This window comes from Gymnodraco acuticeps, unplaced genomic scaffold, assembly GCF_902827175.1.
Source record: "Gymnodraco acuticeps unplaced genomic scaffold, fGymAcu1.1, whole genome shotgun sequence".
NCBI classification, from domain to species: Eukaryota; Metazoa; Chordata; class Actinopteri; order Perciformes; family Bathydraconidae; genus Gymnodraco; species Gymnodraco acuticeps.
The window spans coordinates 8,401-26,528 of NW_022989979.1; the positions used below are offsets into that span (position 1 = coordinate 8,401).

Consider the following 18,128-nt stretch of genomic DNA (forward strand, 5'->3'; position numbering starts at 1 on the left):
CAGTAAGGTGATGTACAGTAGTTGGGCCGGACCATACATTAACTTGTTTTTATTGTACTTCATGTTTGATTATTTTTGGCAAATACATGACTCTAGTTTTTAAATATTATATCAAAATGGGTATATCGCAATATATTTAGTTGAGAATAATAGAAAATAATAAATATCTAAGTATTTTTTAAACTGGATTTAGTATTACCCAGCTGTTACTACTGGGCACCAATCCAGATGAAAAATAAGTGTCTTTGGGCCGGCCAGAGCTTTGTAAACATCAGCCATGTCGTCCAGCATTAATCTTAACTGGGATTAAAAGCCAACTGGAAACTTTGACGGACCACCGTGATTGGTTGATGACTATTACCCTGCATTGTAGCAGCTAAACTCATAATCCAGGCGAACACGATCAGATAATCTCAATATGTCTTTGCACACCCCTTCCCACTAGCCTAATCCTCAGATTAAGAATCTCAGATTAGGAATCCAGGATGATTAATCCTATATTGTGTGTGTGTGTTCTCTGCAGGGGACTCTTCGTCGGGTGACCTTCTCTGTAGTCAGCCAGCCCCAGGACGGAGGTTGCTATGACAGTGGCCTGGAAGACTCGGAGACCCCGAGCAGCAAGAATTCATCAGGGCCGAGACTGGGAGCCCTGCCTCTGCCCGAGGAAGGCTACGAGCGGACCACACCGGAAGGTAGTGTGGGCGAAGAAGAGCACGTGGAAAATGGTCAGAGCAACCACACACACGCACACACACCATAAACAGCCAACTAAATACATTCAGACTTGTGGTCAAAAGGCTACCAGATACATTCATATGTTGTCTCTATTGTGTGAAAAGCTTAGCCGTGTTTTTATTATACACACATCCTCAATCAGGGGCATACACACTCAAACACTTTGAAACCATGACATGGTGTCAAGGTTTCAGGTTTATTTCCTTATATGATGGGAATGTGTTTTGTAGAATAAAGCAATTGTCCTGGTATGTGCTGCACATATGTTTGTGTGAAAGCCTGTGTGTTTTGTGAAGAGCTTTTTAGAAAAGCTCTTCTGAAAAGCAATATGTGTGCCAGATCAGTGGCCTTGCCTTCAGTCCGCACCCCAAATCTTCCCATTCCGCAATAAAATTGTGTCTTCTACCATTTTCTACCAGGTCTTTGTCAAGGATGGAGAGAACCAAAAAGGGCTTTTAATTCTCTCCATTTTCTCTCTTTCCTTTGTAAATGCTAATGCAAGAGCTGGAACAACTGAAGCATCGCACCAAGGTCACATGACCATGAATTTCTGGGGTTAAATGTTGCTTTTTTGCCGACGAGTGAAATCTTGAGGATATTGTAGAGTTTAATAAGTTTCCTTCACGGTCAGATGGAGAGAGGAATTGAACAGATAATTGGCTGTGTTGGTTATAATTATACTGTATAATGATGTGCTTGTTTGGCTGCACATTCACTTACTGCTGCTGCAAATAGGCAACAAAACTGGAATTCGTTTTTAGAATGCAAAATACATATTGAATTTCTTATGTATGAATTCAAGTAAAGTAGAATTTAGAAAAACAGACAGTGACGTTTTTTAGTTGCTCATTAAATGTGTGTGGAATGAATTACAAAAACATCAAACAAAGGATAAAGTAGAGATTAAAAATCCTCTCTGCTCTGCTCTGATTGGTCCAACCTAAGAGTAGATTGATATATATACAAATACTTGTTCTGCTTTGTGAAGGCGATTTAACTGCTTGATGACAACCTCTTTGTGATCCAAACATTGCACATTTAAAATGTATGGGAGCTTTTAATATAGTTGATGGGTTTATTGTCTGCCATAGTTTGAGTTGTTGATCCAGCAGCTGTTATAGTTTTTAAGATGTGCATACACTAAAACCTGTTTATATTTGGAATGCTTACTTACGTTTTGTAACATGACACCTGCACAATTTCTATTATTGACAAAGTCACAGTAACCTAATCTGTCATCATTATAAGCCCTGCCTCCGTTTAACATGATGTCAGTATTGATTTATGAATGACTGGTTTACATAGATAATAACCAGAGGCTTTGACACTTGCCCTTGTTCATCAGTGACTCTGGTGGCCTCATTAACCTTTTGAACCAACACTCATGGGATGTTTTAGGTTCAATATATACCTTTAATGTTTTCTTGCATTCCAAGAAATGAAGACTTGTCACTCAAAATTCTGAATATTTAATTGGCCAGGATGGTTGTTTGTTTTGACCTCACCTTTCACCTCTAAAGTAATGCTGAGCACAGCTGGAATTTTTTTAACACTCTTTTGGAGTGAGAAATTTACATTTTGCTCTTACAGCATTTTTTGTTGCCTTTGTTCTTCTTTTCTTGGGGCAGGGGGTTACCATTTATTTTATGTTGTCTTCCACACCCGATGTTAAACTCATCTCCTTTGATTTATTCGATCTGCTCTCTTTTATTATTTAATGTTCATTTTGTTAGGAGTCGTAGAAGCCTAGTTGTTAGGACACAGGCCTTATAATTGCCTACAATCGATTCTGGTTGGTACGTTAGCTTCATGTCATAAAATCTTTAAAGTTTTCTCTCCTTTCAATCCTCTAATCCCTCTTTCTGTCTCTTTCCTGTGTTCAGATGCCAGACAGCTGCCAGACGTAGCCCTGACAGGAAAGTGTACCAGGGAGTGTGATGAGTTTGGCCACTCTGACACTTGTTGGATGCCTGTTCGCACTTCGCCTCGCCAGCGCCAGCGCCATGGCAGCGACCCCCCACGGCTCTCCACTTTCGCCCCTGATGACGATAATAACAATCTCCGTGGTAACGACCATGAGAGCGACAGCGAGAGTGCTGGCAGTGCGGGGAGCTCAGAACCCGGGGTAGTGATCAGTGGAGAAGGTCAGAGATTTCCCTTAGTCAACTCGGATCCTCTCGGCACCCTGGGTAGTGCAGACCGCAACAGGAACATGGGCGATCACAACCGTAATCTTCTGAACCGCAAGATGACTTCGGCATCCTATGACACATTTAGCAGTGCAGGCTTTGGGAGGCGCCAGCAGGACGAGGAAGGAGGAGAAGGCCAGAACCCAGCTGAGGTCATTCCCCTGACGCGGACAGGAGGGGACTACAAGACCACATCCTGCCTCACGTTGTCACGCCGAGAGGTCTACCTGTGACAGTCTTGCAATTGAGCTATCATCACCACACTACTCCATTTTCTGAAAAACAGGGAGGGTTAAGGAAAGATGTTTTCTAAAAGCCGTTCATCAAATTGAAACTTTTGGATTCTGGCTATTATTTATAGGCATCCTAACTTAAACAAGTGATGGACTAACTCTTCTGAAAGCTCTGAATAAGAGTACTTTCTTTAAAAAAAAAGTATTTTTTAACTACTACTGAAAGTTGCCTTTAGGCAAAGATCCTCTTGTATGTCCACATGGAGGAAGACAAATTATTCTCTTCTTCTTTGTACCTGAATCAAATGCATGCCTGATCCTCTGCCATAGAGGGATTTGTGTGAAGAAGAGAAAGACTGAGACTGAGTGAATCCTGATGCTTAACATGCCTCAGTTCATATAAAAACTTTAACTGAGGCTACAGCAGGCAAGATTTGAACTCATCTGGTGAATCATCTGCTGAAAACCACTGAGGTCTTATCAAATAGATGAAAATAAATAACGGGTCTTCGATTGAGTTATTTGGATCCAACTCAAATCAATCAAACTCTCAAATTCTCATGCCTAAAAAACTCTGTTGTAACAAGCAAAGATATTAACCAATCAAACAGCTTATCCCGTGAGAACCTTAACAAGTCTTAAAAAAGTATTGAAGAACTGACAAAAGTGTGTCACTGTACAGTTATATTGTAGAAAAACTTGCTGATCTCTTAAATCAGGTATCTTTAAAAACAAATGATTCAGAACAAACTTCAACAATGTGAAAATGCCTTTTTTTTATGGCAGTCAAATGTAACCATTCAGAATCCAAGGTTCCCATAGTGTCAGTAGTGCCACTGAATTCCGGCGTGTGTGAAAATATGTCTTCATTATTTTTGCCTTTACACCCAGTCTGTATGTATATATTGTATATGTGTATTTGATAAGACGGCAGTGTTATTCCTTGCCACTGTCCACCGTTTCAGAGTAGACTGAGGTGCTGTGTCCATTACACGCCTACAATATCCAAACAGTGTTCCTCTATCATAACTGTTCTTTCGCACACACACATGCGCACACATATACACATGCCGCATGCACGCACTTACACATACACACAGACCTAAGCATGACAACAAAAACTCATACAGTGCATTTACAGAATGTGAACATGCATAGCGCCACAGATTATGACATGATTCAGTGGCTGTGAAACATAGACTATATAATAACTTGCATTAACTTTCATTCAGAAAACATTAGGCACACACACACACACATCATATTAAGTAAAGAGACAAATTCATTTAAGGATTTGCGCAATGCTCGATTCATATGCACTGTGTGTATGTGCTCATCATTTTTTTACATATTGCCTCATTAAACTAGCCGTAGCATTTTGCCTGCTCCCCCAAGCAAGTATTTAAACATGAAATGTATTTAAATAATGACTCATCCCTCTGACTGATGTGTGGAGATACATTAAAGGGAATTTCAGACATGTCATCTACTGTATGTAATGATACTGTAAGTAGGACTAATAGAAAAACCAAATTTCTTTAAGAAAAAAAAGGAAATGAAAAAACTGCATGAAAGAAAGATAATACCTTTTTTTCTCTCTTTTCTAAACCATACGCCTTTTGGATACCACGCCTATTTGGATACATCTGTATTTTATGTAAGTGCCCACGGGGAAATGGAGATAATGATGGCAGCAAGTGAGTTAGTTTCAGTGGATTAAACTGTTCTTACTTTATCATGAGTGAGTTTTGGGTAACCTTGGGCCATTCTGTCAGTTCCCATGGCTTGAAGTTGGCACAATGTGTCCCGCAGGCTGTAACAAAAAGGAACACAATGTAATGGCAGCGCAGAGTTGGCTGTACTCTTTGCACCGCACAGTGCCGACCTGAACACGCCCTTGCCGCTGTGCTGAACTGCACAGATAACAGACTCCTTCACATTCGTCCTCCTCACAGCTACCGCACGACTGCAGACACACTCTGCTGCACGGGGCTGAGGAGTGGGTGTGGATCAAGGCCAGCACATCTTAATTCCCATCATCAGTGTGTGGTTCAGTAGTGTGATAGGAATAATAGGGTTAGGTTGTCCCTGTGGTCTTAATGAGTTTCTTTTCTGCTCTCTTCCCCTCCCTTTATCTGCACTGATCTCATTAATGTTCGGATTTGGCAAATGTAACACTGCTGGAAAGCTGAAAATTGCCAGTAAGCGTGTCTCTTCATTTTACCGGTTGTTATGAATCAGATAAGACGAAAGAGACATGCTTGTGCTTGATGTGCTACAATTGAGTTCACAGATCCTTGTAGAGCAAATAATTAGTCAGAAAGGAGAGTAACACTCAGGTAAGATGTGCAACAATGTTCCACTTGTTAACTAACTACACTGTTGCTGCTTGACTGTCCCCTCACTGAAAGGTAACCATGTGGTAACAGTGAAGTAGGGAGTCTTCATATTACAACGGTAATCATCCTAAGAAAGGGGTGTGTTCATGTGCGTGATTACACTTTGTATACCTGTATATACCTTGAACTTTACAACTCTGTGAATGACTCCCTTTAGCTTGTTTAAGGCCACTGATGTGCTTACTCCCTAAGCTTTCATTACCCCCAAATCCCCAACATAGCTGTTTACTGAGCTCTGTTACTGATGGACTGTGCTGAAGAACTTAAAGCCTAACGCATGGAGTTAATCTGTTGAAAAGGATTTGGTGAAAACAACCACAGCTTCCTCTGCTTCTGCACAGCTGCTTACTCTGAGAAACAGAAGGACACATGCTCTTTCTCTGGGAGAAAGAGTGGAGATAAGGGTTTCTCCATCCCTTGGAGGCGAGACATTTCCTGAAAAACTAACGTCCATTTAGTACGTTTTGGACAGAGACTCTTGACACGGCCCTGCCTTCTCAAAGTGACAGATATTTCAACAAACTGCTGTTTTATGGCAGTTCCATGATGGCACCTTTCAAACCTTCACATCGAGATTCAAGGGAACTTGCTGTACATGAATCTGTGTGAGTGTGTATCTTTTTTTATACTGCACGTTTAAACATGAATATCTTTCAGTCTACTGCAAAACAGAGAGGGGAGACATACAGAGAGGAGCGTAACTCGGAGATGTATCACCTACTAATCGGGACATTTTGAAAAAAAAGACACTTTGGCGCAAATCATGTAACTGTCATCCCCTCGTGCTGTTAACCTTATAGCCATGTACAGATAAAACTACACTGTAGAACAGACAACTGGAAACCATAACAGACAATGGCATGCCTAAGGTCTTCAAATCTGCACTTGAGAAAAAATTAGAAAAAACTGTTATTTTTATTTTCCTCTTCTTTGTTTTCTTTTCTTAAGGGGCTGGCTCTGTTTTTTGCTGCTCCCTTCCTGTAATTACATAATGAACTAATTGCATTTGCTATGACGAGGAAGATGAAGAGATGCCGACGTATGGTTTGGTTTGAGGAAGAATCGTGTAAAAGTTTGACTTTGACATTAAAAACTTCAAACACTCTTGATTGTCTGTTAACTTAACGAAAAGGGTTTCTCACCGTAAATATGAGTTGTACAATGGTTGGGATACTCAACAACCAAACCAAATATTTGCCTCAAGAACATCAGTTTACACAGGGTTTACATACTATGGTTAACAGAAATCTTTCTCCCAGCATAACATTTTTCATCTACCAACTAGCTTTAAAGGATCTGCAAGCATCCAGAACAATAGCAATCTATCAACATTATCAACTTGATGGAAAGTTACAGGAACTCGTATTGATAATTGCCATTTGTAATTGGAAGTGACCTTAGGGCACCTTATTAGAAAGTGGCAACAAAATGTTGAGAAAAAGATCTTCACTCAAGGTTAACTTGCTTGCTTATTCAGGAGCTCTTGAGTGTATATGTACAAACTCACAATTCCATTAGAATTGAACAAACTGCATTTGACTGAGGACCATATGATACGGTTGTAAGCTCCAGAACAAGTGACAGATTTGTTTTGACATCTTCTGTTTCCAAGGTCAAGAATAAAGTGGTAAGCTTCCTTTGTTAAACAGTGTAAAGCCCAAACCACAGGACAACATCCTTCCGCTGAGTAGAATGACACCTTGATACTCTTGTTTTAATGTGTAATGTCAACTTGCACCTGACTGATACACATGCTGACAAAAATATATGTCAAAAAACACACACATTAACTTTATCTTTAAAAAGGCTAATTGTCTTAACTGGATTATGCTGCAAAAAATGTAGACGGCAATTTGCACTTAGACTTATCAGAAAATACTTCAGAGGTGTTAACTGCTGCAAAGATTAGTGTGAAGGACTAAAGATGGTAAAGAAAAAAACTGCAATCTGTTTTTCCTATTGTTCAGCAACACTGACACCATGTGGTCATGAATCAGTAATAAATGTGTTTCTGCCAGTCCACATGGTATCAGCCATTCTTTGTTTAAAAATTATTTTGGCCATATGAACATTTGAATATGAAAAGCAGACAGACAAGGATTTAGTTTATCAAAAGATACTTTCAAAACTAGAACCAATATTGAAGAGCTATAAATAGGTTTATATTTGTATGTTCAGTACAAGGCAATTTATTTGGGCTTAGCAAAGCTGACAGCTGGAAGATACAACTGTCAATTTAATTTATAGCCATCTGGAAAATAATCATTCATGAGTAGAGTAAATCCTGGGAAATGGTGATGAAGCTGTGGCTGCCTCAGTGGTTTGGATGCATCAAACATAAAGAGATACATTATTCAAAAGGCTGATAAGCAATCATTCATTTTATGTATAGCATAAACAACACTACAAATACTACCAACACAACACACATGTTTAAATGTTCAATTACCGTATTATTTTTCAACAACAAACTAGTACTTGTCCAGAGACCCATCACTTAATGTTGACCCACTGCCACTAGAGCTTTCAAACCATTTTCACCTTAATATCCACATCACAGGTTGAATATAATTTTTCAGTTGTTGAATTAGTTTTTATCATCTGGTAGGGTTTAGTGAAAATGTCAATGTATGGCCTTCAAGGTCATACAATTGTGTATCTTTATTATTTGCAATTAGTGTTATCCAATGTACTGAAATGCCAGCATGTGTCACAACCAATGAAAAACTGTTTTTAACTGTAATGATGAATTACTGACCGCAGTATGAGGTCTTCAGAAAAGAACAGTCCACACATCACATTTCCAGAAGGACCAATTGTCTGCATCCTGCAATAAAGCCATAAAAAGACACATAAAAGAAAAATCATTAAATCATACAATAAAAAGGTATTAGCAACCTTTTCGGAAACATCGGAAGCATCAGGTATCATATCAATCAACTTCTCGTTGTAAGTCATCACATATAAGTGCCGACCATAAAAGGCTTTGGAAATAAATCACACCGTTCCGAGAGATAAATGGACAAGGAGTTGTCTACACCGTAAAGACAAGGATGTCAGTTTCTTTGAACTCTTGATTAAATTCCAGGGATAGACCCAGTGGATGTGCATTTTATGGATTTGTTAAAGATAAAGGAAAATGTTGTGAGGTAGGCGCCCGGTGAGGTAAACCGCACAATGTTACCCTCCTCATACACACTGTCCAGTATATCAAATGCTCTTTGGAGTTCTCGGATGCTTTTAGGGGCTTAAGCAAACTCATTTTTCTCAGTGGAAGAAAGCTGAAGTGAATTGCCTTTACAAGCAGAATGAGAGGGCTCATAGCTTCAAAGTGAAAAGATACAATCATGTAATGTGTTTTCTGATGTTCAGTAAGTTAACATCTATAGCAGAGTGCTGCAAACCTCCACACCAAAGAAACATTTAGCATCACTGCAGCTGTGTATTACTGTAAGCCCTGCAGATGTGATGAACTCTGTCAGTGCTTTGTTCCTCTGTTCAGGAAAGCCTTGCAGCAGAGCTGTAAACATTTCTATCCAATGCGCAGGCTGTTGAAATGAGAGGTGAGGTGAGAACCCAGTTGAGTATAAAAGATTATTTCACAGAAATACACTCAACTCAGCCGTCTCTCGCGTTTGCCTGGTCAAATGAGCAGCTCTTCATTTTTGAGTATGCGATTTATCGCGCCTTTATACGTTAATAGCTGAGAAGCGGCACTGACACAGTACAAGAGTAAACTAATGCATGTTTTTTCTGCTTTATCTGCGAAGATAAGATAGAAAACTGACACTGTTTGACTCAGTCCTAGTTTGACTGCTACCACTAATACAATGAAGTACTTTTACTGTGTACTGTAGTAATACTCTGTCAAACTCCCCTCCTGAGTACAATAATGCATGTTTTCTGCTATATTTGTTGAGGGATAAAAGGATTTTTTGCTATAAGTTCTACATGGAATTGGTACTGTTGTACTCAGTACTACTTGGACTACTACCATAAGTACAATCAAGTATTTTTACTGTGTACTTTTTGAATAATCCTCTGTCAAACTCCCTTCCTGAGAACAATAATTATTCTGTGAACTTTGATGAGAGATACAATGATTTTTTGCAATAAGTTCTACATGGAATTGGTACTGTTGTAATCAGTACTACTTGGACTACTACCACAAGTACAAACAAGTATTTTTACTGTGTACTTGTTGAGTAATCCCCTGTCAAACTCCCCTCCTGAGTACAATAAAGTCTCTAAAGACTTTCCAAAGTGTAGCTGCTACATGTTTATTACCAGGTAGGTTTACACGTAGGAGGAATTTGACTTGGTGTCGTGGTAAAAACATAAAAGTAAAACATGAATTCGAAACACAGGTAGAGAACTAGAAAAAAATATAAAAAATAATAAAAGTATAGTAAAAAATATAACAAAAAACATAATTTACATTGGAATGGAATGGAATATAAAAGGAATAAAATATGGAATAAAAATTCATTTCATTTAATCGTTTATTTGTACAATGCACACGAATGGACACTCAAGACAAATGCTTCAAATGTAAATATGCCGGATTTTTAGCTTTTAGCTAATTTCCACCCGCAGTCCCTCAAATACAACATATAAGAACATGACATTTATATACATAGCAAAAATAAATACATGATACGCAAAAAGAGCAAGAGCAGCATATACAAGTATTTACCACATGGCAGTACAATGTAGCAGCTACGACATATAAAGTGCAAGAGAAGATACAAGAGCTACATAAAGTGCAAGAGGAGATGTGTTAAAGTGCATTTAGCAGTGATTGCACGTCTGGTTGTTTCTCAACCATTCTTTGAGTTGACCTTTAAAACTATTGAGAGTGGGACAATCCCGTATCTCAGTTGGGAGGCTATTCCATAATGAGCTGCCTTTAATGGAGAGTACATTTTGTCCAAAAGTGGTCCGTCTATGGTGGACTTCACAGTCTCCTCTGGTTTCTGACCTAGTGCAGCGTCCAGTGTCTTTTTTGTGGATGAATTCCCCTAAGAGAGGGGGGCCAGTCCATGTAAACATTTGTAAAAAAAAGCACATCAATCAATCAATCAATCAATGTTTATTTATATAGCCCAATATCACAAATGTTACATTTGTCTCAGTGGACTTTACAGTTTGTACAAAATATCAGTATGACAATACGACACCCTCTGTCCTTAGACCCTCACATCGTACAAGGAAAAACTTCCGAAGAAAACCCACAGTTTAAAGGGAAAAATGGGAGAAACCTCAGGGAGAGCAACAGAGGAGGGATCCCTCTCCCAGGACGGACAGACGTGCAATAGATGCCGTGTGTAAATTGAAAATATAATACATTTGCAACATAGGTAGTCCAAATGTTTGGAAATGCACGTGTGTACAACAGGAAGACGAATCCACGAGGATATCCATCCAGGACCTATGATCCAGGACCACAGCCACGACTCAAGATCCAGGGCTCGCGATCCAGGACAGAGGAGCGCAGGATCATCCATGACTCCGGATCCCGGCGTATATAGACACCAAAAAGAAAGACATTTGGGGAAGCTGGGTTAATCGGAACATGAGAGTACACAGGTATAGACAGAGAGAAGGAAGAAGTAAGATGTCCCCCGACAAACTAAGCCTATATCAGCAAAACTAGGGGCTGAATCTAATCAGCCCTAACTATAAGCTTTATCAAAAGGAAGGTCTTAAGCGCACTCTTAAAAACGGATAGGGTGTCTGCCGCCCGAACACAAACTGGAAGCTGATTCCACAAATGTGGAGCTTGATAAGAAAAGGCTCTGGCTCCCATTGTACTTTTAGAGACTCTAGGAACAACCAACAACCCTGCATTCTTGGAACGCAATGCCCTAGTAGGACAGTAGGGTATAATGAGTTCTTTAAGGTAAGATGGCGCCTGCCCATTAAGGGCTTTGTAGGCGAGAAGAAGAATTTTAAATTCTATCCTGTGTTCTATAGGGAGCCAGTGTAAGGCAGCCAGAACAGGAGTAATGTGGTCCCTTTTCCTAACTCTGGTTAGTACACGAGCTGCAGCATTTTGAATCAGCTGAAGCGACTTGACTGACTTCTTGGTACACCCTGATAATAAAGAGTTACAATAATCCAGCCTTGAAGTAACAAATGTACTTTTAAAAGATAGCAAATTATTGTACTGAGGGGAGTTTGACAGAGGATTACAAAAAGTATACCCTAAAAATACTTAATTGTACTTGTGGTACTAGTCCAAGTAGTACTGAGTACAACAGTACCAATTTTATTAAGAACTTATAGCTAAAAATCATTTTATCCCTCATCAAATATAGCAGAAGTGATTTGAATTTGTTCTCAGGAGGGGAGTTTGATAGAGAATAACTGAAAAAGAACACAGTAAAAGTACTTCATTTTATTGTTGGTAGCAGTCAAACTACACTGAACAAAAATATAAACGCAACACTTTTGTTTTTGCTCCCATTTTTCATGAGATTAACTCAAAGATCTAAAACATTTTCTATATACACAAAATAACCATTTATCTCAAATATTGTTCACAAATCTGAAAAAATCTGTGATAGTGAGCACTTCTCCTTTGCCGAGATAATCCATCCCACCTCACAGGTGTGGCATATCAAGATGCTGATTAGACAGCATGATTATTGCACAGGTGTGCCTTAGGCTGGCCACAATAAAAGGCCACTCTGAAACGTGCACTTTTGCTTTATTGGGGGGGTCCGAAAACCAGTCAGTATCTGGTGTGAGGGGTAGGGGTAGGGTTAGGGTAATGTTGTGAATCGAGTGGCCTGTGTTCGTCGTCCATAACATACGCCTGCCCATACCATAACCCCACCACCAACATGGGGTTCCTGTTGTAGAGGGTATAGGAAGTGACTCTTGGTGCATTTCCCTACCAATCAGGGTTTAACAGTGACCATTATTAAGGGTTTAAGTGAGGTAGGGAATTGCAAACCTAGGGCATCATTCCTGATTTAGTGCCAATCTCCTTTCAGCCGATATTTTCTACCAGAAACTCTCGTCTAGTCAAAACCTTTCTGATTCATGATTCACTGGGATTTGTAGTATTCTGAAACTAATCGAAGTTATTACCTTTCCACTAGGATCAATGCATCTTATCATGATAGTGTTGGCAATCACATAAAGAATTTAAAAAAAAAACATGTTGGCGGAGTTCTAACATGACCATAGCTAATTCATTGCCCACATGGAGCTAAATAATGCTTAGGCTAACTTAACAAACAATTAAGACATTTAGTACCGTACAAAAACGAATTGAGGTAGAAAAACCATCTGCATTATAGTCATACAACATAGGCAAACCTTGTTCCTCTTGGGGTACTGCTGATGATCAGTGGCGATCCATTAAATGCCTCGATCTGTGTTTAAATATCGCTGAATTTCTTCAACATTTTCCACTTTTTTCCACCTGTGCAAGCAGTTGAAACGTCAGACCAATTCCCTAAGAGCTGCCTTCAAAATAAAAGCCTCTCTTATCAAAACAGGAAATAAACCACATTAAGTTTAAGACAGATGTACATAATGCACAAAAAAGACAACAAAAACGTCTGTCCAACAGGGCTATCTTGTTTTTGTTTTTCTTATGAAAAAAATGTAATTATTTATTTGCACAGTTATAGGGTAATAATAACATAGAACATGTTCAACATCAACAGATATCTCCCCTTTTTCAGTTTTAACTTCATTTTTGTTGAAACGTGTTTTTGTTCTAAATGACTTTTACAATGAAAAACAATACGATTATCAATTTGGTGAATTTAATAGCAAGTATTACACCTAATTGTATCTATGTAATGGGGTTTTGAGACAGCAACACTTACTCCCTTCCACTCATTAATTCGGAATATTAGATTTCCAGAATCACACATTTTTACAATGAGGTTGCAGATTTAGTCTAAAGGTGTCATTGTACATTTGGAATTTGGAATTTTTGTATTAATTAAAATGAGTGGAAGAGTGGATAATAAGAAATGACTGTCTATTTCATCATTTAATAGTAATCCACCTCTGTGCTATCTATTGGTCTATTGTGCTCTCTGCATTTACCAGTTATGGTTTAATTTACTGTCCTCACAGATAAACCTGAGAATGTGTGTGTGTGTGTGTGTGTGTGTGTGTGTGTGTGTGTGTGTGTGTGTGTGTGTGTGTGTGTGTGTGTGTGTGTGTGTGTGTGTGTGTGTGTGTGTGTGTGTGTGTGTGTGTGTGTGTGTGTGTGTGTGTGTGTGTGTGTGTGTGTGTGTGTGTGTGTGTGTGTGTGTGTGTGTGTGTGTGTGTGTGTGTGTGTGTCCATGGTGCTGATTTGTGATTTGCTGTTTCTAGTGGTTGCAGAGGTGAGTCTGATCTGCTGATTGGCAGATAGTTGACCGTTTATGTCTTGTAAAAGTCAAAATGTCACCCTGTTGTTCCACACTCATGTTATTTATCACAATGAGTGCAGCTTCTCAGCTATTATGCTGTTTAACTACTAAGGCTGTTATTTTGAAACCTGTATCAATAATTTAATTTCAGGGGTAAGTGGGATGATTCGCTTTGCATGAATCACCTTCACTAAACTCTGACAAATAAAAATGGTTCTTTATAACCATTGATATAAATCAATATCCTAGAGCTCAAACGTGTCAGGTTCACCTATGTCACGTCAAATAAGCCAGTAAAATGTGTGAACGTGGCCTGAATCTTTATCTATCTACTAAAAATAGCCTTGACCTTTTAACAAAGCTCAACATGGACACCAGCTGGACAAACGGAGTGTTGCAGCCTGAACATCATGCAGTGTGTTAGAGGTCTCCCTGTTGACTTAAATGATATCAATATTAATATAGTTTATGGCCTGCTGTGAAAAATGTAATAAATGTACCAGGTAAAGAGAGTTTACAATGTTTTATGATTAGTCCAACTACAGAAAGTCAAACAGTTAATCTTGATTGAAGTTGGCCCAAAGATCTATACAAATACAGTAGACTAATCTACAATGCAACAGATAATATAATTATAGAACCAGCTCTAAAAAGCTAATTGCCAAAAATGTAATGTTGACAGTGCAAAATAAATTGTCCGTGATATCTTCCCATAAGATGACTATCAAATAAAATAAGATAATCCTTAATTAGTCCCGCAGCGGGTGCATTTTCCAAATCCATTAAATAACTATTGAAAGCCAAAATATATTACAAATTACGTCTACATTATAACATTATTTTTAGCTTTTGATTGGTTCTTACTCACAATGTGGGAGAGTAAGACAAAGAATAGTGAATATTTTTCAGTTTATTGCATAGATGGATGCACCTCAGATGTGCACAGCTGAGGGAGACGAACGGCACAGCTGGTTGAGCTCTCTGTTTTCCCAAAACATCAGACTTCTCCTTTCAAGGGATAGGAAGTATCTGGCTTGTTATGGCATCTGTTCAGATTTCTGTATACCCTAACACACTCACAGACTCTCTTTTCCACTGTTTTCTATTTTTGTGATTTCATGACCTGCTACATAACACGCAAAATCTCTTTGTTTTTCTCCCAGAGCATATGGCAGAGGCAGAATGTAGGTCTCTGTTGGTCTCTGTGAAGGTGATGTTGTCTGGATCATTTCACCTGGATTAGACAACAGAAAATGCTCTTTTCACAAAACCGGTGTATATGCACTGGGAAAATACTAGCAGTAATGTCAAACTGTGCTACAACTACTCCGCTTTGAATATTTTAACGTTTTGTAATGTTTTCGGAGCACTATACATGACTTGATTTAGAAGTCTTAGATTTCAGATTCATCCATCCAATGCTGAAAACAATGTCTGATGTTAAGGTATACAGATAGAAATTACATATCTTATCATGCCCTTTTAGTTATTTTTATTCACATGTTTATCTTTAAATAAACCTTCAAGTGTGTTGCAGTTAATGAAAATGTGCATTTATAGCTATAGAACTTTCCCATGAAGGGTGTTATAATAATCAAATAAAAACACAATTATTAAACCAAGTCGTCTACAAAGAGTTTTCCTTTGAGAAAACACTCCACTGCTGCCAATCTCCGCCAGATGAGATATGATAATTAAGTGAAGTAAAGCTATGAAGTTGTTTTTGTCAGGAACTACAATAAAGGGAAGTATTCCTTTGAGACCACATATGGGTTTGGATATAAGACAGATGCAGCATAAAATATACAGTGTTCTGAAACATTGAAAGTGAAAGCACTTTCAGATGATTACAAGCTCACTTATACAGTATATAACAACACTTCCTGGTATGTCTTGGCATATGAGATCCACTAATGTCACAAGACGAGACAATTTGCGGTAAGATTTTGATACAATATAAGTGAAAATGTGGTCTTATGGGGATCAGGCCTATCACAGGCTCCAGACTGGTGCAACACACACGATGACCTTGTTGACAACAACAACAGTGCTATTTATATCATCATCAGGTGTTTATGAATTAATAAAAACCAATATTTATTTATCACTATTGATTGCAGACCTCATATTTCTATTAAACAACATTTATATGCAGGCATAACTGGTACCTACTTATTGCTGCTGGCTGAAAGAACAAAAAAGACTTCAACTCTCCAGCAAACCTCTCATTTCCAACAGGCTGAACAATGTGATTGCTAACTGCCTCTACACACTTGGCAATATTGTTAGCTTTTACAAAGTCCTAATACACATTTTATGTCACAGTAAAAACTATAGAATTAAAACCACATGCTTGCTGGGCTACATTGACCATTTATTGTATGACTTCCATTAGCAAGTATGTGAATTGCTAATGATAATTGGTCAGCCCAAGTAGTATATATACTGTAGAGGAAACTTCTGTGTAGCTATGCAGTGGGAGTCACCGACTCAGGAAGGAGACACGGGAAGAGCAGTAGCTTTGATGTCAAACACATGATGGTTTATTTGGAGTTAAACGGCCGGAGGATTCACATCACAAGTCCAAGAGTCAGAGGTTCTGACTTCACGGTAGAGTTGCCACGTCAATTCTGGAGAGCCTCTCTCTTGCCAGCCCATCTAACTGGTTTCGCAGAGAGTAAACAACATATTTTGAGGAGATAGCCTAAACAGTGTGGGAACACAGAGCTACTTGCCTCGGACACTTATGACCTCGAAGATTTTACCTTGGAGTCCACAAATACAGAGAAGGAAGTGTCCCAGTGTACCCACAACACAGACCATCTGTATCCCAGTATTGACCGGTCACAGAATGGGAACAATAACATTATTGGCTAAGCCGCCTGTGTCCTTAAAGAAGGTAAACAGACATCGAGGTTTGTCCTGTATGTTACTAATTGGCGTCTTATGATAATTATTTCCACAACATATACTTAATACATAGTCTCCTGAGCTGTCACCACCATAATAAAATACAGTAAAACTGCATTGTCATGTCATCTCAATTTTATAGAAAACATCATTGAAGTTTGGCAATTAGTTTGAAAGACACAGTGTCAGACTAACTAACTTCAAAAAGCACTACAACTGTTAAATCAAAGATGATTCAAATTACTTTTTTTATCTCAAGCTCTGTAGTGATCGTTAACTTCTTCACACTAACACTTAAATGGATAGAATCATATGTGTTCAACCGTTCTCAGTATGTCAGAGTACAGAATAATCAATCATCTAACCTCCAGCTGTCCACAGGTGTCCCACAAGGGTCAATTCTGGGTCCATTGTTATTTTCATTGTATATAAACGACTTACCATCGATATGTCCTGACACAAACATCCAAATGTATGCTGATGATACTGTAATTTATGTTCACGGAGGCAACCTGACACAAGTGGCTAATGAACTGACGAACAAGATGGTTCATGTAACAGCTTGGTTGGAGCCATGCTGTCTGCAACTAAATGTCAGTAAAACTGTATGTATGTTCTTCACCAAAACCAAGTCCTCCTGCGTTGAGCCAGATGTGTTTGTGTCTGGGGAGAGGCTACAGGTGGTATCACAGTACAAATATCTGGGGGTCTTAATTGATTCAAGACTCAATTTTAAGGCTCAGGTGAAAAAGGTTTGCAACAGGGTCAAATTCAGTCTGTTCAATTTGAGATTTACCAGGAACTGCATGTCAACAGAGGCGGCTCTGATGTACATGCACTCTATGGTTCTATCTCATATCACCTACTGCTTAACAACCTGGTCACATGCCTGTACAACCACTCTTAAACCCCTGGAATCATTATACAAACAAACACTTAAAATAGTAGATAAGAAATCAGTTTATTCTCATCATTGCCCAATACTCACAAAATATAACTTGTTGAGCTGGGAAAATGTAATGAGATATGCAAATGCTTGCCTCATGTACAAAATAATACACGGCCTTACCTCACCTCCGCTCAGACATTTTATCACCATACGCACACCTGTAACTAGGTCAACAAGAGCTGCAACAAGAGGAGACTGCGTTGTTCCATTAAGGAAGAGTTCATTCAGCCAATTTTATTTTTCTTTTAAAGCTGCACAACAGTGGAACTCAATCCCAGTAAAGATTAGAGAACAAAACACCTGCAGTTTATTTAAATGTAACTTAAAAA

General features: G+C 38.8%; 1 protein-coding gene across 1 annotated transcript; it reads left to right on the forward strand.

The window, feature by feature from the left end:
* Positions 1 to 523: 523 nt before the first annotated feature.
* On the forward strand, positions 524 to 6,660 carry LOC117543355 (protocadherin-9-like; the record flags this gene model as incomplete). The annotated part of the gene is given in 2 exon segments (XM_034211552.1): positions 524 to 725; positions 2,619 to 6,660. Coding segments are annotated over 2 exon segments (741 nt in total), but the record flags the coding sequence as incomplete, so codon positions are not given.
* Between the last annotated feature and the right edge of the window lie 11,468 nt (positions 6,661 to 18,128).